The sequence below is a fragment of the Toxotes jaculatrix genome, chromosome 14 (genome assembly GCF_017976425.1).
Source record: "Toxotes jaculatrix isolate fToxJac2 chromosome 14, fToxJac2.pri, whole genome shotgun sequence".
In the NCBI taxonomy this organism is placed as follows: Eukaryota; Metazoa; Chordata; class Actinopteri; family Toxotidae; genus Toxotes; species Toxotes jaculatrix.
In genome coordinates this window covers 17550519-17570970 of record NC_054407.1, presented here as the reverse complement: position 1 = coordinate 17570970, position 20452 = coordinate 17550519, and the positions used below count along the sequence as shown (strand labels likewise).

General features: G+C 39.5%; 1 protein-coding gene across 1 annotated transcript; it reads left to right on the top strand.

The window, feature by feature from the left end:
- The first annotated feature begins 9958 nt into the window (after nucleotides 1-9958).
- kiss1ra (KISS1 receptor a) lies at nucleotides 9959-19364 on the top strand. Its single transcript, XM_041055096.1, has 5 exons — nucleotides 9959-10217; nucleotides 13004-13128; nucleotides 17640-17775; nucleotides 17966-18204; nucleotides 18952-19364. Exons 1-5 carry the CDS (start codon nucleotides 9959-9961, stop codon nucleotides 19330-19332), a joined length of 1140 nt encoding a protein of 379 aa, XP_040911030.1. The 3' UTR covers nucleotides 19333-19364.
- Nucleotides 19365-20452: the final 1088 nt, after the last annotated feature.

Below are 20452 nucleotides of genomic sequence, written 5' to 3'. Positions count from 1 at the left end.
GTAATTGGAAAGGAGATTGCGTTGCTAAAGAGCTCCCTCCCTAAAACTAATACAATACTTGAGGCAATATTTTACTCTGGTAGATTTTTTCATCCCCAGCATGCACACATCCAAAGGGATTAAAAATTTATCTTGTTTTGGATTCACCTGTGTCTTTTGCCAAGCCTTCGACATGAATAAATCACATACAGCTGTTTTCTGTTTATGCTGTAACACCATACTGTTCATTAATTATCCAGAGTGCACATCATGCTGCAGTGCCATCACAGGAACCAGTAAAGTTGCTTACAAGTACATCTGCATTCAGATACAGATGTCTTTTCTTATGTCAGCAAGGGACAGCAAGTGTTTTGTTTTTGTTTTTTTTTCACTTTGCTAACCAACACATATGCCTGCTTTATTAAACTTGAATCACTAACCTTGCTGTCCATCTGATCTGTCTCCCCAATGAGGTCTTCTATTCATGCTTCTAGGTTACGCTCTGCTTGACACCGTCCTGGGTCAGTTTGACCTCTATCTCTTTCTTCCTGTAACAAACCATTCAATCAATCAATCAATCTTTATTTATATAGCACACCTTTTCATACAAATACATTGTAGCACAAAGTGCTGCCAATTCCATCAATAATCACAAAGTAAAAGAAAAGGGACTCAATAAAAACAGCAACTGAGAAAATACTATCATAAATCTCATGGATTTGCAATGAGGGAACACCAGGGGTAGGATAAAAATTAAAATATCAGAATAGCAAAATAAAACCAGTAATTCAGAAAACAAAAATCAAAATAAAAGGATAAACCAAGTAATAAAATAGACCAGCATGTTTGAATAAACAAATAAACTTCACTTTCATCCTTTGGCTTTGTCTGGGCTAGGTCTAGGTGCACAGCTATAAAGTGAGAAAAACATGGATCTTGAAAGAGCAGATTCTTTTCCAACTTATCCATAATGCAAGCCTACTGAATCACCCTTTGGCATGCAAAGAAACAGCTGACTATGAGTGTGCATGCCTTACTGAATATTACAGAAAAACAGAACATTAGTTTTACTTTATAACTGACCCTTTCAGCAGTAATGTTAATGCATGCAGCTTTAAACACATCTCTTTATTGTCCTAAATGATCACTATTCATTCAAGGCACATTTCCTCACATTTCAGTGGCCCCGCGGCCTTTATGTCCATGAATGTGTTTACACACACACAGAGTATTCTGTAAAATGGCCTAAAACAGTATCCTCGTAGCCATATCATAAGTACAAATAGAATGATCTAAATGTTGTCATGGGAACAGAACATGTATAATATACAGTATAAAACGGTTATGTATGAGATGAGGTGCAAATGTGTATCAGTGCCTGAAGTTATATAACCATTGTGTTGATATTATCACTTTTTTTTTCCTGACACAGACATTCATCAGGATACCAAGTATCTTGAAAATTAGATATTGTCTATCATGGTAAGAACATGTTGTCTGTTCTCCTCTCATTTTATCTTTTTCCATCCAGGAAAAACAGCACAAAATGGTCCCAATCATGAATGTGCAATTCATTTACATACGCAATGTGCACAGTCCACTGTGTGATTCATTCACATTAAATTAAGAGATAGCACGTTGTGCTCTCGCATGTGCTTTGTTTAGACGTCTCCTTCTTCTTTTCCCCACAGACACCATATACATGCAAATGTCCTTTCAGATAAGACAGAAATCATAATATTCCATTCAAAATTGTAAAGCCCCACCTTCCCAGTGAGTGCATGCACACTGACACCCCATTAGTCTTTGGGATACTCAGGTTTTGCCTTTTTCAGCTGATACATTTAAAGCAACCTTATATAATCCTGGTTAAGAAAAACATGACAGTGAGGGGCTAGAAAATGAACACACACATGAATGTCATAGGTTTTTATGATCTCTCCTGTCTCCTGATCTTTCCTTACATGTAGATTTGTGTTTGGAACATAAAGGTGCATAACTTTAATCAAGAGGTAAGCTTTCACACCAACCGCTGTGTGCACATGAAATTTCCCCAGGCCCAGTTCTGTTTATGTAATTATTACTCACTGACATGAGTGAGCCTATAATTCTGTCTGTGGATGCTACAGATGCTGCTCCCATTTGCAAAAACAAATATCGTGTCCATCTAGGACAGAGCCACACAAATTAACTATCTTTGGGAAAGTACATTGAGTCTCAATAGTAGGCAGAAAAAATATGTTTTTGCATTAGTTAACAGCTTATCAACTGTGCTCATGTAAGAATTATTCAGGTCAATTCCGGCTGTTTTGCTTGTTAATTTCCTGGCTCTGCTGAAGAAAACACATGACAGATTGTGATTTATTCATTTATTTTGTTTGTTTTAATTTTACTCATACACGCAATATCTCATCAGTCCCACAGGCACATTTCTCTTGAGTAACTGTACTTAGAGAAAAGAGTGCAACGTGGTTGCAACGTTAAGCAGGGCTAACGTAAAGATGGCTGGAGTCGGACCGGAGACAAATCCAAGTCTGAGGAGTTTTGATACTGAGTTAACAACAACAGCAACAACAATCATGGTAACAGTCAGCTGTGGTGTAGCTTCAGTCACTCAGTATAGTCTCTGTTTAGAACATGAACAGGAAACAGTACATTTGTCTAAATGTGGCATCACTTTGCTAAAACTGCAACAACATAATGTTACAAGAAAACTATCATACTGTTGTATGATGTTTCCACACATTTGTACATAAAGTAACAGAGGTGAAGGTGAAGGGGTATATAGAGAAGGAGAAGGAACATTTTCCGAGGAGGTCAAAGCTCCTGCAACACTTGTAGCAGAATAACTTTATCATGAGACCAGCACATTTCAGCTTGTGGTTGACGTCTGTGGTTGCTGTTGTTTATCTAGAGTTTCTGAAGGTCTGGCTATGTCATGCATCTAAAATGAGACACACTATGGAATATAAACATAATCATTTGGCCAGTCGATGCATCAAAGTGCAGAACATCTAAATGAAGATGTGACAGCTGACAGACAGCAAAGCAGCATCTCCAGTCTTCAAAAAGAATTAGGAAGGACTTATTTAAAGTGGGAAGGACAGAGTGTGGTCAGTGTAGAACTGATTTTAATGAGCTCCTTTGAACTAAATATAGAAATGATAATTTTATGTAATAAAAAGACTCTATCATTGATTGTTCCTACATCATGAATTATTGAAGATCACTGCAGCTGCAATCCTAAACGCACCCCTTGAAAAATTAAGGACTGTAGTGCAGGACAAAATAACCACATATTCACCTATTCACCAATCTATTGTCTGTCTCCCCTCCACTTCCTTCCACTGCTGTAACTGCTGTTTTCAGCAGGCAGTGAGGGTGTGAAGCTACCCATCAGTCATGATTGATTTAAATAGGCTTTCATTGGCCAAAGTCGTGCTTTAAGCTACCAGTGGCTGATGAGGGACAGAAACACCGCCGTGCTAGTGATCAGTCACAGCAATCATTAGCTGCCTCTATTCTTAAAGAACAGGAATTACTAATCAAGAAATGGAGTGACTTGACATTTCAAGGTTGTGTAAAGTGACCAGCTGGCCAACTAAAGTGTCAGCATTTAAATGTTGCCTCTGAGTTGCTTTTAAGCCATCTTTTATCACGAATCTGCTGCAAGATATTTCTCAGTCTCATCACAATATATAATCAGCAATTTACATGCATCTTCTAGCATTAGTCACAATATGAGGCTCAAAAGCCTCCCATTACTCGTGTTAAGTGGATAAGTCAAACATTACAGTACATTAATGCAGTTTTTCTTTGGCACTTTGTGCCTTTGGTTGATGGCAACAAGAGACACAGAGGAAAAGTGGGAGAGAGAGCAGGGCAATGACATGCAGCAAATGGCCTGGCCGGCTGAGAGTCGAAGCAGGGCCTCGCCGCTCAGGGCATTTGGACCCATGTGGGATGCACCCTGACCACTCAGCTGTCAGGTGATGTGATTGAGGTCAGTTTTGCTGTGCATTTTTTTTTCCTGCAGAAGCTTTTCACTTAAAATGGAATAACTGAGCGTACACTAGAGCGAAAATGTTCTTACCAAAGCAGTGGATATAATCTTAAGGGAAATAATAATGTAACAGCTTTATTAAATGGCAAATCTTGGTAAAAAGTCAGCAGGAGGCTCCAGTGACTTAGCTGTGGCTGCACTCAGGATAATAACCCAACTTTAAAGAAGCTTGAAATTCTGGTATACTACCCAACCCTGGTGCCAGAGGAGACTGCTTCAATGGACAAGTGGTTTCCCTGAAGAGGCCCTTATTTATTTTGTTTTATTTTCTCTGCAAAATGTTGACCAATCACATCTAAATGCTTTGCTTGTTCTGAGCAACCACACTCGAAGGTGAGGCAAAAAAGCCTGTTGTCACACATAGTGGCCAGGTGCGATACATAGTTTAAATGGGGAGAACAGTGAACAACTTCAAACAGTCTCTCCTCAAAGGAATTCGTGGTGTGGAGAAGGTCTGGGCTGAGAATTCTCTATTTGAAGCACACTAGCCTTCAGTTGTCTATGTTTGGACTGAAAGATGTAAGTGCTGAAGTCTTTCCGTTCTTTTGGCAAAATTTGCATGTGAAAGCCAGTGAATCATTTCATTGTGAGCGCTGACAGGCGCAGAATGCACCATAAGAGGTAAAGGAAAGAGTGCTGACTGTTTTGAATTATAAAGTGAGAGCGATGCTTTGTTGCGACTCACCTGTCTGGGCTAAAACCCTGAACACTTGCTCACAAAAGGTAAAATAGTTCATTAAGTTTTGACTGAGAAGCAGCAAACAGATCATGGCTGGAATCATCTGAATACATGAAAGATTGAATCAAATAATCTCAGCCGGGAGGGATAACTTTTCCTTAAACCTGCTGATTTTACAACGATTAGCCTTGAGCATGATAACTCCAGCACATCAGTGGTTTGTTTATCTACTGAAGGGCAAACAAAATCTACAAAAGCCTACCTTATATTTCTTTCATTTATTGTTATCATTAGATATTTACTTTGACCACCTTCCCTAAAATGTTAAAATTTTTATTTCAGTATATGAGAGCCCACACAAAAAGACATTGGAGCCATTTTCTGCTTTCAGGCTGAAACAAACAAACCCCAGCCAAGCAACTGGTGCATTCATGCAACTTCTCAGAGAAAGTCTGACTCTAGGGAAACTGGACTGGTACTAGATTCTTGAAGACATTTCTCCTCTGATGAGACCCAGGAATCTAATACCAGTCCAGTTGCCCTAGATTCAAACTTTTACGCAAACTTCATGCAACTAATTTTAAATGTGGTGGTTGAGGCTGATCTTCAGCTTCCTCTGCTTTTACCCTACAATCCAGATTACTGTTTTTCTTCTCAGCCTGAGACAGTGTGATGGTGCAGATTAGAATTCAGTTCTTGCCTCTGACAGAAACTATTCAGCCTCCGACACAAACTGCTCAGCCTCCAGCTCATCTGCTCGTCTCTCACTGGTATTGACGGACAGTTTAACTTCTCGTATTAATTTGTGTTGTACAAAGATGGGTTGATTATGTAGCTGTCTCTGCTATCGATAACGCCATTGAGTACTGGGTGCTTGTTTCTGTTGATAATTTGTATGTAGGAAGCAACATCGAATCAGTAGGTGGTAACAAAGACAGACATCTATTTCCCCTTCATTGTTAGTGCAGTGCTGTCATGCAGAACTCATGCATTGTCATCTTTTGTGGAGTTCTACTGTGCAGCCTATGAACAATTGTTAAAACTCACAGTAAGAAGCAGCAAATCTGGCACCAAGCTGGTTCAAACCTATACTGTGCTAGTGCCTAATGGAATAAACTCATTTAATAAACAAGGTTTTGATTGTACAGATATTTCACAAATTGAATTACAGTGCATTTTCAGTTGGTAAGAAAACAATATCACACAGGCTGGAGAACAGTAACACAGAGGGTGTTATCACTGTATAAAAACAAACAAAATTTAAAAAATTATCAACCGAGTAAACAAGCCAAAACAAATACCAGGGAGATACATACTGATTTAATGGCAAAAACTAACCTTGCTTTCAGTGTGACTTTAAAATAGTATTAATTTATTTTTTGAGCGGACAGGGGGAACAGAACACAACACTGGCACATTATTATCTAATAAAGTTGCGGAATGTAGCACATGTTAGCAAACAGGGCAACATCAACATTAATGTGGAGTTGTGTTTCTCAACATATGGAAAGTCCAATATTCTCTTCCCCACCAAACCCTGGTGGAGGAGGGTCAGACATCATCAAACGGAAGCAAAGGATTAAGTCGGGTGACATTGTCCACCACTCAAAATAATAGTGAGTGGGTCACAGCAGTAAAGCTGTGGACCGTGAAACCACCCAACATGTTGAGATTCTGTACTTGTTGCTTGAGGGTAGTGTCAGCAGTCAGACCTGCACATGCCTTCACATGTACACACATTTACTATGCATGTCACATCTCTCACTCTCTCCTCTTCTGATACACAAACACATGTACACACACACACACACACACACATACATACACACACTCACATGATCTCCCATATGAGAACACACACATTTATACTGGATGCTCATTTCATATGAGGACCCTGTGCATCGTACTCCTCCCCCATTTTAAATCAGGGGAATGGCTGAAAAAGGTCATCACGTATGCACAAACACACACGAGAGACACTTCAAACAACTTGAGCATCTTAAAATTACCCACATGAGATATTTTGATTATTCTTCCTCTCCTCTGTGTGTGGGTACGTGTGTACAGGAGTGGGCATGTGTGTGAGCTTCCACTGCTTTCTAGAACGGATAAATGTGAAAATGCCAGTCTCCTACTTTTAGAGTGGACAGAGAAAATTAAGCTTTTGGAAAACAAAGAAGTAAGCCTGCTCAGAGGCAGTAAAGTTAAGACGATAACTTTCTGCTGCCTATAAGGGGGGCCTTCCACTAGTCGATCTGGCTGGGTTGTTCCGGTCCCAGTGGCAGTTATCACCTACATCGAGGTAGGTGAGAGAGGAGGACGTGCCGCTCCTCCTCTCTCTCCTTGGTGCTCTCTCTCCTCACTCTTTCTCTCTCATCTGTCCTTTTTCCTCACTATTTTCTTTTGCTTATTTTCTTGTGATTTAGTGAGGCTTTTAGTTTTATCTGTACATTTTTTTATGAAGTATCCACATTGAAATACAGACCAAGTAAAGTTGTTTCCAGTTTCTGTTTTGCTCCTGGTGTGAATGTGAATCCTTCTCATCTCTTTCCCATCATACCTTTGCCACAGATGTCTGACTGGCTGGCTTACTTTAGACTTACAATAACATTGCTCACAAAGACTCTTCAGCACAGTCTTGTATGGCTAATGGACCCTGCAAATATACCCCAAAAGCATACTGGCTGCTCACTCTGCACTCAGAAATGTAAGTTACAACTCCTAGCAAACAGTAAGATTTGGCTTATCAGTGTGTCAGCAGAGAGTATATAGTGTTTCATAGCTACATCATTACACTTAATCAAGATGCTGAAAAATGCTGGAAAATATGTATTGTTCTTCTCTGTCCAATTATTATTGTTCAATGGTTGTTGAACAATACAAAAACACCCACCTAATGTTATAAGAGGCTCCACTTCACCCATGATTGTCTGGTCTCATTATCCCTACAATAGATAACTACCACTCTAAAGTGATTGCCTTTGTTTTTCTATGAAAACAGTCTGCTTGAAACAAGCTCTTTGTTTTGAGTGACACATTAGCAAACGGGAAAAAATAATAATATTAAACATAACCATAGCAAACTTAGTACTGAATGAAAGTTTTGTTCCAAAGTAGGACATCAGCCATTTTGTAAGTGTGTAGAGATCTTAATGTAAAGGTCACTGACTTCCCAAAATGTCACCCTGCTTAAAAAGCCCCCACCCTTTCCACAAAGGACCAGATCCCATCCATCCATCCATCCATTTTCTATACCGCTTGATCCGTCAGGGTTGCAGGGGGCCGATGCCTATCCCACCTGACTATGGGCGAGAGGTGGGGTACATGCTGGACTGGTCGCCAGTCAATGCAGGACCAGATCCCTCTAGAATAAAATGCTGTTTGTGGTCGCTTCCTAGATGTTCAATGTTTCTTGATGTTTTTGTCCCTTTACTGTCATTTTGCATCTTCATGTGGTCTTTCTTAGTAACTTTGTTTTCACTTTGTGTCTTATTGTAGTTGTTTGTCCAAATTGACTCACAGTTTTTCCCTTACAGCTTCACACACTGGGAGCCATTTAGGATTCAGTGTCTTGCTAAAGGACACTTTTGTATGTGGACAGGAGGAGTCTGGGATTAAACCACCAACACTTTCATCAACCAATGCTCTTTACCACCTGAGCTGACCTTCTGTTGATGCTTTAATGAGAGATACTAGCATTTATGGGTATATACAGTTTTAGAAAATAATCTTTATTTCACTACATTTATTAAGAAGCTTTCCTGGTTTAAACTCTTCAATGAGACACATTCACTGTGACACTCTGTCTGTGCAGAGGCATGTTATCTACCTTAGCCGCAGGACTTACAATATTGTAATTTCCCATGGAACAGAGGGAGAAGAGAGAGAGAGGGTGAGAGGGTTTTTGGCAAATCGTTACAAAAAGATGGATTGAGGGATAACGTTGCTAGGAGACCCTGACATCAGCTATTTATCCCAGAGTCATGCAGTAGCCTACGTGCATTCAGACTCACTGTATGTGCATGTGTGTGTGTGTGTGTACCTCCTCTCCGCACTGCATCTGTGTGTCCTTGCTCTCGCTTGCACTATAAAGCCGTCAGCATCTCCTTCGCTCTGCTCTCTGCTCGAGCACAGTCGAGCCCGTTTCTGCTGAAACAAAAATTACCGTCAACTCAGCTGCGCTTGGAGAATGAACAATGAATAATGCTTGAGCTTTTTTTTTAGTTTTTACTTAAATACAAAGCATTTTGGAAGGCATACTTTTGTCAGGGTTATAGAGCAAATATCCAATCCTACACAAGCCTGTGTCCTCTTTGAATCAAGTTACTGTTCTTTCCTCCAGAGCAAAAGCCCTGAATGGAAGACTGAGAAACAGAGTGAAAAAATGCTTGAACCTCTCTACGGGTGGTGGAACAAAGGGAGGTGAAAAGGAACTCAGTGAAAGAAAGCTGTGAGTACAATGGATTGTTTACTTTGGGGTATTTGATGGCTGAGCTCACAGAAGACATCTGTCTGCCTCTCAGCATACTCTCTGCTCGCTTCTCGTGGACAAATCCCCCAGAGCTGCCCGGAGGCTTGCTTATCTAGCCGGTCAGAAACACAGCGTGCTTCAAAGCTCTGAAAGCGCGATGTGGTGACAACAAAGGGGGCAGTTTTCATACAACCTGATCTGAAGGAAAGACACATTTTCTCTTCCCCTGCGCCTTCTTTGTCCATCTGTGTCCTCTTCTCATGAGCACATCTAAATTCTCTCTCTTTGTGTTCCTGCTTTGGGGCTGAAATGTAATGAACACCTCTCTGCAACTTCAGGATCTTTTTTTTCATCCCCTTTCCCTCAGTCTCCTTCATCGCTCCTCCTCGTCATTCACTTTCCTGACTTTCCTCTTTGATCCCTAACCGGTTTCTTTCATTCCTCCATTTATTTCCTTCCCAAATCCACTTTATCCTCAGACGCACTCATCTCATAGCCTTCTTTCTCTAGGCTCTTCCTAATCTACACCTCAGTTCATCCCTCACTGTTGCACCTCTACTTTTCTCTCATGCCTCTGTCCCCACATTTTCCTTTTCCTTTCAATCTTTGTCTTCTTTCCATAGCCTAAGGGCAGATAGGACTCAGTGCAGGCATTCTGCACACTCTTTCCTAATTGCCATCTCTTCCTCTTATACCTCTCACATCCTGTGCTGCTTAGCACTCTTTCTCTCACCTCCATCACAATTATAGCTCCAGTCCCGTCAAAATGTACTCCTCCAACGAGCTGTGGAACTCCACTGAGCAGGTCTGGATCAACGGCTCCCGGATGAACTTCTCTCTGGGAAGACATGGAGACGATGAGGAGGAGGAAGAGGAAGGAGATCAGCACCCCTTCCTCACAGATGCCTGGCTGGTCCCCCTCTTCTTTTCCCTCATCATGCTGGTCGGACTGGTGGGCAACTCTCTGGTTATTTATGTCATTTCCAAACACAGGCAGATGAGGACAGCAACCAACTTCTACATTGGTGAGTAAGAACAGTTTATGGCTGTTTGTGAAAGAGGCACTGTGACAGAATACATGATCTAAAATACAAAACATCTTGGGGCATCAGTGGGCTATAGGTTGTACATCATGAACTTCAAATACATCTTATAAATATTTGATGTATGTCTCTTTCATCTGTCCAGCGACGCTTCATTGCATGCTAATAGTGGGTTCAAAAAACCTTCCAGGGTTCATGAGAAAGCACAGTGTAATTTCACTCACTCTTCATTTGCTCAATTAGCACACAGCTACGTGCAGGAATGTCAATGTCGATTACAGGTTTCACTTCTACCATTAAAGGAACAGGCAGGTGTTCCGATGTGTCCTGAATCACAACTGGGTGCAAATTGTTTCTTAGCTTGTTCATCCAAGGAGAAAAAAAATGGATTAAGCAGTGCTGGGGGTGTTTCGGGAGCCTTGCTGCATACAATTTGGAATTATTAGTTTGTACAAGAAAGCAATTTTTACTGGTCAAGTGCTCAGGGCTTAAAACATCGTCATTAATTTGTGCTTGTTTGCAAAAGTTTCATGCAGCATGATGCTCAGGGGATGCATGATATTAAACAATAAAAGTGTTTAAAGTTCAAACAGAATTCACCATCAAAACTGATGAGCCTCATGTTGTGGCTATTTGAGAACAGAAAGACTCAGCATTGAAAAATGGGAGATAAAAGTCAGGCTACCACCCACTTGTAGCACAAAGTTTAACAGAATTTCCAGAAATTCGGCAAAAGAAAATACAAATTAATCAGTGTTTCCATCTGTCTTTTATGTGAATATTAGGAGCTGGTTCTCTGAGATAAACAGTGGTGCTAATTCTCCAGTCTGATCCAATTAAACTGTTTCAGATGCAGAGGGAAACGTAATTAAAAGAGTGCTAAGTTCAAATGCCGGAGAAAAAAAAAAGTAGAAAACGTGATGGAAATATGGCATTCATGTATGTTTCTTGCACTAATTTAAGAAACATGACAGTCTTCCCATCGCTCCACACAGATCTGATGTATAAATCTGCTGCCATTTTTCGTGCCTTCAGCAGAGCGGAAGCTTTAGTGACGTTTTGTATCAGGAGGATTACAATAATCTTCTGTGTATCAATAAAACAAGGGGAATCAAAGGAGTGCATCAATCATGAACCTGTCTTATATCTCCTTTGGTATTCAGCGCACATAGACCTGAAACCTGGGTGATTGATTTTAGCTGATGAGGCTCATCTGATAGAGTGGTGATGTCACCTGCCACTTGAGGAGAATTGTGGGTGACTGATTAACAGAGGTTAAGTCCGAAAATAAGAATTCAAACACGAAATAAAAGAATGCATGTCACATAGATACTTCACATTTATGCAAGTGATCTTGTCTGTTGATCTGTAAATGAGGAAGTGGTTTGTGCAGGTCTGTGGTTGTGGATGCACACTGCACTGTGGATGTGGCAAGAATTTGATCTTTGATAGCGTCTCTAGGCCACGGAATTGAAACAGTTTAATATTCAGCAACATTAGATTAGCACCTGCAGCATCTGCCCGTGCTTTCGACATAATGGTCCAGCAACTATGATGTGATTAGATCAGCAAGTAAAACAAACAGGAAATAGTGAGGGGGCATATTTGTCAGAATGACAGATTAAATGGAGAAAAGGGAAAATCAGATCAGACTGCCAAGGTTACTGCTGCTGCTGCCTCTGCTCGCTGTGCTATCTAAACACGAATGTCTGTTTTTGTGTGCATTCATACGAAGATACTGGGTAACCACCGTGAATTTAAATCAGGCATTTCATCTGTGTTTGTGAGAGTCTGTGTGTGTAGGTGTACTGCTCGACCTGTTGTCAGTCAGTCAACAGTAGCTTGATTTTCTTAAAGCACCTACCTACAGCTCTTGATGAAGCAAACACCACATTTACATTACTTACCATTAGGCTTTTCAGAGTCCTAAATGGATAAAATCCTAAAGAGGACAAAAAAAAAAAACATCAGTTCAATCAACAAGCTGAATTAAAACTGAACATTTTAAGGTAGAATTTACTGTATAAAAAAATGCAATAGATTACATCAGATTGTGCATGTGTTGCTTGCTGTTCTGTCAGCTCCTGGTAGATAAAAGAGCATACAGAGAAGTATACTAGGATTTTTTCGATTTCTTAATTTCTTAGAATTTCATGACGTTCCTTTACTGTCATATCTGTAACGACCAGAAGTGGACAGATACATATTTGTTCAGGGTTTAATCCAGTAAAAAAAATTATGCATAATGTAATTCAGAATTGATTAGGCTGAACTGCATTACTATACACAGCTCGGTTCAGGCACATTTACAAACATTTACTACTTCATCACAATCTTTAGGCAGTTTGTAGACAGTTGTAAATTTTGGATGCGGTGTAGGGCTGCAAACTTACTTTCTATTATCAATTAATGTTAAGAATTTTCTTGATTAAATGCCAAATTAAAGGCCCATCCCAGCTTCCCAAAGCCCAATTCTACATATTCAAAGGACAAAAATCCAAAGATATTCAGGTTAATATCATAGGAGACTAAGAAAACTAGCAAATAAACACATTTGAGAAGCTGTTATTTACTTGAAAAAATATTTAAATCATTATTTGATAATGGAAAAACAGTATATTAAAAAAAAAGATGTTTCTCTGTTTTCCTCTGGCAACATTAAAGACTCTATGTGATATTTACCTGACACACTCTTAGTTATACTGTCTGTAAAACACTGTGCTGTGGTGTTCTCCAGAATTACAACATGTGGTTTTCTCCCTGTGCAGCAAACCTGGCTGCCACTGATATCATCTTCTTGGTGTGCTGCGTCCCCTTCACTGCTACCCTCTATCCTCTCCCTGGATGGATCTTTGGCAACTTCATGTGCAAATTTGTTGCCTTTCTTCAGCAGGTAAAAACATGACTCATGTTTTTAAATCTTATCTTAACTGAGTTCATCCTTGGCTCAGAAAATTGCTTTCACATTCACAGTAGTGTTATTTTGCTGTACTTTCTACAAAAGACACTGGAAAAAAAGACATTTCAGATTTGCTCTTAAATTGAACATAATCCCTGATAATTAGAATAATTCAATAAATCTGCTCACAGCAGTGACATTAAGAGCTTTGATACAATCAAATGCTCTTCCACAAGAGCAGCCAAATGTGTTCTGATTGCATAACTCAGCTGTGTCATAAAAGAAACCCATCTTTTTAATCCGCTCAAGGAGATCAAACCTCGTGCTTAAAAAGAAAAAAAGGACTGCTTCAAGAAGGTTGAAATAAAAAAAAAGTTGTTTTATCCATTTTCTTAAGTTATTGTTAAGATGCAAGATAAACAGCTAACTATTGATTTTAATAAAAGTATACAAGTCAAAGTAATAAAAAAAAGGATGCCCAAAAAACAATCAAAGAAAAAGAAGGGAAAAACAGCATCAGCTGTTTCTACAAGGTGCAGCAACAACAGGTACAACGAGCTAAAACTAATGCAGTCTAATACATCGAATTATGTTGACTGATGTTGCTGTTATTTTGTTCACCCCATTCAAATGAATGAGGGTAAGCTAACTAACAGATGCAACTCTTTGTGCAATGCAGTACACTTCCACAGCACCACAAACTGCAACCATATGGTTGAATCAACAGCTCTTTAACACAGTGTAAACATTCATTGTGAATCCCAAAATATCAATTTGTGCAGCTTTAAAAACATCTTGCAATCTTAGCAGGAAGTCTGCAGCAGAATGGTTTATACATAGGCAGATAGTAAATACCGACGCAGGTGACGTAGACCTACTTTACATCTTGATGATAAAACACCCTGAAATGCACAGCGTGTGACAAAAAGGGGGCGTCAAGTCCAGATCTTAAAACGTCACGTTTTCCACTGCACTGTAATTAACAGTTATTGGTGCCACGCACTAATAACTGCTGTTGACTGCTCTAAAAATACGCTCATCTGGCAACCATGGCCAAATAGCTTGGAAGGGCATCACTGTCACAGAGGGTCTAAAAGAAAAGGAGGCTTCTGTTTAGCAAGCAAAATGACAAAAAAAAAAATCCTAAACCAACATTAGATAAGACACGACTTTCATTTAGAAAACCAAGCTTGACTAAAATATAATACTTTTTTTTTTTTGGGCAATTGGGTTTCAAGTGTACTTCATTCATTATGAAGCTAGAAGGGAGGAGGAGACAATCTGTCAGGCTTAAAAAAGAAAAAAAGAATGCTGAACAATGAGATGTGCATGGCTAATGTGAGCATAAAAGACTAAGATGTTAGTCTGTGAAGCAGGCCTGGATCACATAAAAGCAGGGAGGCTAAAAGCATTTTTAATTGAAAACATGAAGATGTGATTTAGTTTATTCATCCATCGAACATGGAGACTGGTAGCTTGTGACTCTGAGTCTGAGGCTTTTCTCTCGGAAAATGGAAAAGGCAATTGTCTGTCATGCAGCTTTGTCTGTTTTTCTGCTTCCTCAAACCATTTTCTCTGTCCTTTACCATCCTACCCTGTGTACTTTTTAAAATGTTTTAATCAGTTACTGTGAAGGTAGACCTTCCACCATTTATTATTGTATGTTTCTGAGAGAAGGGTAATTAGGTTTTTAATGATTATAATGAGAGAGGGGAACTGACCGCTCTTTTCTCCTCGGTTTTACACATTTTTCAAAGAAATATGGCCTGTTAACCTGAGAACAGTTTCAAAACTTCTACAGTTCAATGAAAATAACCAGAGGGAAACATCAGGTGAGGTGAAGCACGTCTGCTGTGTTTACATCCACCATCAGTCTCAGATTACCCAACTACTGCTGCTGCTGTTTCACACAGAACTTGATTGTACAATGGCAAAAATGACCGAAGGCTTGATTAGACTGTTGATAAATACTAATGAAGCGAAAGCTGCCAGCAAAACCTTTTTCTTTCCAAAATAACCTTCCACTCACTTTCTCCTTTTCAAATACTTGTTTTCAGTAGCTCAACAGTGGAGGACAGTGCAAAGACAGCAGTATTATCACATTTATGTGATTACACATTTCAGTTAGCCTCATCTGTAATGATGTAAGAACTGTCATCTGCTCTACTTGATGAGGAATTATGCCACAGTGTGTTCGGCACAATAGGAAGAAGAGCCCAGACCTGACAAGCAGAAATGGTTCAGTGATTTTGATTAAAAAAAAAACAAAAAACAATAGTAGTAACAACAACAACAAAAAAACATGGTGATAGTTATGGCTTACAGGTGGGCAGGAACGGGTAACAGGAACAAAACAGGCCAGGTAGAACAAAGATGAAGCCATCAACATGGGAACTGACTAGGCTAAGATGGCTGGTATATATTTACTGTGAGCTGATTGGGGAATGGGAAACAGGTGAGGTGGGTGTGGCAAGTCAGATGACTGAGACCAGGAGGAAAGTCTGAGGACACCTGGTGGGTGAATAGAGCGTGGCAGGAGAAACTGAGAGGAGTGAAGATGCAGAATACTCTATAATAAGGACCCCCATGTCCCCCATGTCTCCTTTTATTTTCATTTCTTTGTTCCGTCCCTCTGGAGGACTTGCCATGTCCACCAGATGAAGCCAAGACAGTGATTGCGACAGTACAGTAACTCCTCTTAAAATAATTTTAAAGGAATTTTTAAAGGAACAAGATATAAATATGGTAATGAGTGAACTTTAGAACCTTTGGTAGGTGATTTTATTTTTTCCCTTGCCATTTACCTTTTGCTCACTTGCCTTTGTTATTTTAAGAAATATTATCCAACATAACATGACATAACATTTCCTCATTTTACTGAAAGAAATGAGAAGAAATAGAGATCATTTTGTTAGAGTACACTGCTCACCTTATGGTCTAAATATATTCCTTTGAATAGACATTTTGCATTAAAGATAACAAGACAGCATGTTTGTGGTGTATTAAAAATCGAGGGATTCCTGAACCCACTTCCTCAGTGGTCTCAATGCTGAACTCATCGTGACCGCTTTCTGTCTCTATCATCGTGTCTTCTGAGACCCTGATGTGGTGCTCTGAACTTCTGGAGGGTAATGGGTGCTGGCTTCAAAGTCACAGAGAAGAGGAGGAGGAAGAGAGAGAAAGAGGCAGATAGACAAAAGAGGGAAAAAATTAGATTGTACTTGGAAAAGAGCATGGAGAGAACTTCTGACCCCTCATTTCTCACCCTGCTGCACCCTGCAAGCAATATGGATAAGTTTACCCACATAAAACACAGTACAACCTTCAGAGGCCCATGTATTCGAAATGAACACAATGTCTCTCTCAAAGGACATTGAATCAAAAATGTGTTTTGAACGGGTTAAACTTATTGTGCCTTTAAAAAAAATCTTACTAAATTGAAGTCAAGACTTTGATATTAAAGAAAAACCTTGTTTTTTGGCAACAGAAACATGATATCTGCAAAAAAAATCAATGACTTCTCTCTCTTGTTGCCATAAAATGGCATCTTGAGTTTTGCAGTCTAGTTTTCAAGGGTTTTTTTCCTGGGAGATTAAAACATGCATATATACCTAAACATTCCTACTGCAACACGAATTCTACATTTGGCCTTAAATTAGCATTCTTCTGATGTGCCAGAGTTAATTAAATCAAGCATCACTGAACCCCATTAAGAATTAAATGGAATGATTTGTTCGTATGCTAATTAAAAATACTTATCGCAAAGGCAGCTTCCTGTCTGCTTGCTGTCGTTCTGTTCTGTTTGTCCCTCGCTCCTTCTCTCCTGTTTGGTTTAATAGCACGAAAGCTCATTAGCAAAAACCTCAGACAAGTTGAGTGACTCTGGAATAAAGCTGGTTTCTCAGAGACAAAAAAAAAAAAGTTGTTTGAACTTCTCTTTTGCTTCGTAATGAGGGGTGATTAACTACCAGACCTCACACACAGGACACCTACAGGGGTGTTCACCCATCAAAGTTTGAAAGATCTTGCAAGTTTGTGATAGGCTTTCTGAGAACGCAACTTGTTGCACCAGTTTTTTTTCCAAAGAATCATATCAATTATCACTTCCATGGAAAGAGGTAATTATCAGGGGATAGCAGATACCATATATATAACTGTGTCAGTGATAAATGTGGAAACTACCAGATCGTTGCTCTTCTGATACACTGATATTAATCTCCTGCAGTGTTTTTAATAATGTTTTCTTGCTGCAGGGCATGCCTTCTTCCTCAGTCTGAATGTAACGCATCCAATCTTCTAAGTAATGACCCTGAGAAAATGTAGAATCTCATGCTGGCACATCATACATTGCTTTAGAAAACCAATTAAAAATGTATCTTCTGCCCTGGGCTTTCGCTGTAGTAGAAACACTAAATTACAAATGAATCTGCTAATGGTCTCTGACACGAAACACATTCAAAGTACAGTGTTAAACATAACGTTTGTGCCTCCCTGTACTTTCTTAGGTGACAGTCCAAGCCACCTGTATCACTCTGACTGCTATGAGTGGAGATCGCTGTTATGTGACAGTCTACCCTCTGAAATCTCTGCGGCACCGTACCCCGAAAGTAGCTATGATTGTCAGCATCTGCATTTGGATCGGTCTGTCCTGCTCGTTTGATTAAAAAAAAAAAATTCTCATCACGTCTTCTGACTGCATGCACTAATTATTTTTGATTTAAGTAACCACTGAGCTAATTAATAATTAGAACCAACCGTATATAAAATGCGTAAAAGAAATAGCTTGTGCGATTTCAACTACTTCAACTAACACAGTCCTTGTCCTGTCTAGGCTCCTTCATCCTGTCCACCCCGATTTTAATGTACCAGCGTATAGAGGAGGGCTACTGGTACGGTCCTAGACAATACTGCATGGAGAGATTTCCCTCTAAAACACACGAGAGGGCTTTTATCCTCTACCAGTTTATTGCTGCCTACCTGCTGCCTGTCCTCACTATCTCCTTCTGTTACACTCTGATGGTGAAGAGGGTGGGTCAGCCCACTGTGGAACCTGTAGACAACAACTACCAGGTATGGCCATGGTTTGCTTTAGCTTTAAATGCTTAACTTAACTTAACTTTAAGAAATGCTACTAATTGTGAGCTAATTAAAATTCAAAAAGGTCATATCTTCTCTTCTTTGTATGATGGCTGTCTTTGAACATGAGTTCAAAGCACCTTTCTTTAAAGCAGCAGCAATGAATTGTTTCATAAAAACAATGGATCAAATGACAATGTGCAATGCATAAAAAGACTGTGTTTCTAATGACAAACCCAGCCCACAGAAGATTACAGCCTGACTCTGCTCTTTGTTTTGTTCTTTTGGCCTTTTTGTTTTTGGTTCAGTTTCATCACTCTCATACCATTTCTGAGTTCCTAGAACATTTGTTCAACAACTGCAAAGACCAAGTGCAAAAGTGCAAATGATCAAGCTCAGAATTGCGGAAAAAAAAACACCAAAGAAAAAGAAAAAAGCAAAACAAAATAATAAAAAAAAAAACAAACCAAGACAGGCAATAAAGCCACTCTGGAGCTGTTTTTTTTTTTTAAATGCAATCATATTTCACATTTTAGCTCTTTCTCATATTTCATAATTTGGGTTGCAGTTCTTGTTGGACCACATATTTCTTTGCAATAATAATATCAACTCCATCCAGCTCCAAATGGCAGACAAATATCTGATGCAGTGGCCAAATGTGGCCAAAAAGTCAGTTATTGCAGATTTAAACATTTTTATGTGTTGTGTACAAAGGTTCCTCCCGTCTTATCTGCTCCCCAGGTCAACCTCCTGTCTGAGAGAACTATAAGCATCAGAAGCAAAGTCTCCAAGATGGTGGTAGTAATTGTCCTCCTCTTCACCATCTGCTGGGGACCCATCCAAATTTTTGTCCTCTTCCAGTCTTTCTATCCAAACTACCGGCCAAACTACACCACATACAAGATTAAGACCTGGGCCAACTGCATGTCTTATGCCAACTCTTCAGTCAACCCCATCGTTTATGGATTCATGGGAGCCAGCTTCCAAAAGTCCTTCAGGAAAACCTTTCCCTTCCTGTTCAAGCACAAGGTGAGAGATAGCAGCATGGCTTCAAGGACTGCCAACGCTGAGATCAAGTTTGTTGCAGCAGAGGAAGGCAACAATAATAACGGAGTGAACTGAATGTAATAATAAAAAAAGGAGGAATGAGGTTATTGTTTGTATCCAGACCAATCACTACAAGAAGAAAATTACAGTAATGACAAATGGCAGCCATGGGTTCACTGTGTAAACGTCTCAATAGAGCAACTGGCTGATTTCAAAAGGCTATGTTTTTATTCATGTTAATGAATACAGCTAATTAGCAAATTAACATGGTGAAACACACTCATAACATGAATGGATGCTAACAGTGTTTGGCACAATATGTTACCTTTTTCACTGCCAAGGCCAGCTGGCATTGGCACATGTCATTCACCGAGCTGCCAAACACCTCCGCCAAATAACTGAAGACAGTCGTTCGCATCTGATGACGAAAGAGGAAAATGTGGCCTGAAAGCTGCAGGTGGGAGTCCCAGTTCCTGTCCGATCTGACAGAGTCTGCAGCTTCGGTGTAAACTGTCCAGCATTTGGACAGATGATGATCAAAGACAGTATATGAACAATGAATGTGCATTTCAAATGGATGAGATTATACTCTAGAACAAATGCCTATGGACATTTTTTTTTTTTTTTTAATTTATGTGGTTTACATTTGTGCCCATCACTGGAGAGAAAGAGAACAATTCAGCTGAAGACACTTTCATTATCTGTCATTCTGGGAAACCACTAACATTATTTAATTTTTTAAAGGAATAGTTTCAGATTTTGGAAAAAGGCTTTCCCATTCTCCTGCTGGGAATTAGATGAGAAGATTGATAATACTCTCATATCTGAATGATAAGTATGGAGCGAGGAGGTGATTAGCTTATCTTAGCGTAAAGACTGGAATCAAAGGGAAACAGCTAACCTGGTGCTCTCAAAAATTTAATATGAGTACCTCCAAAACACAATAATTAACATGAACAAGAAATAGTTATAGCAAATAACTCCCTATAAAACCAAAAGGTGTCACTTTTACTTTTCTGTTTGTACACTGTGCTAAATTAGTGAACTTTGGAGCAGCTGGTAGACATATTTAGTCAGGCAAGCTGTTTCTAGTATGCTAAGCTAAGTCATAGGATGCAAATGCAGTATTAATATGCGGATCTGGGATTGGCATCAATCGCAGCTCTTAGCCACAAACCAAATAAACACATTTCCC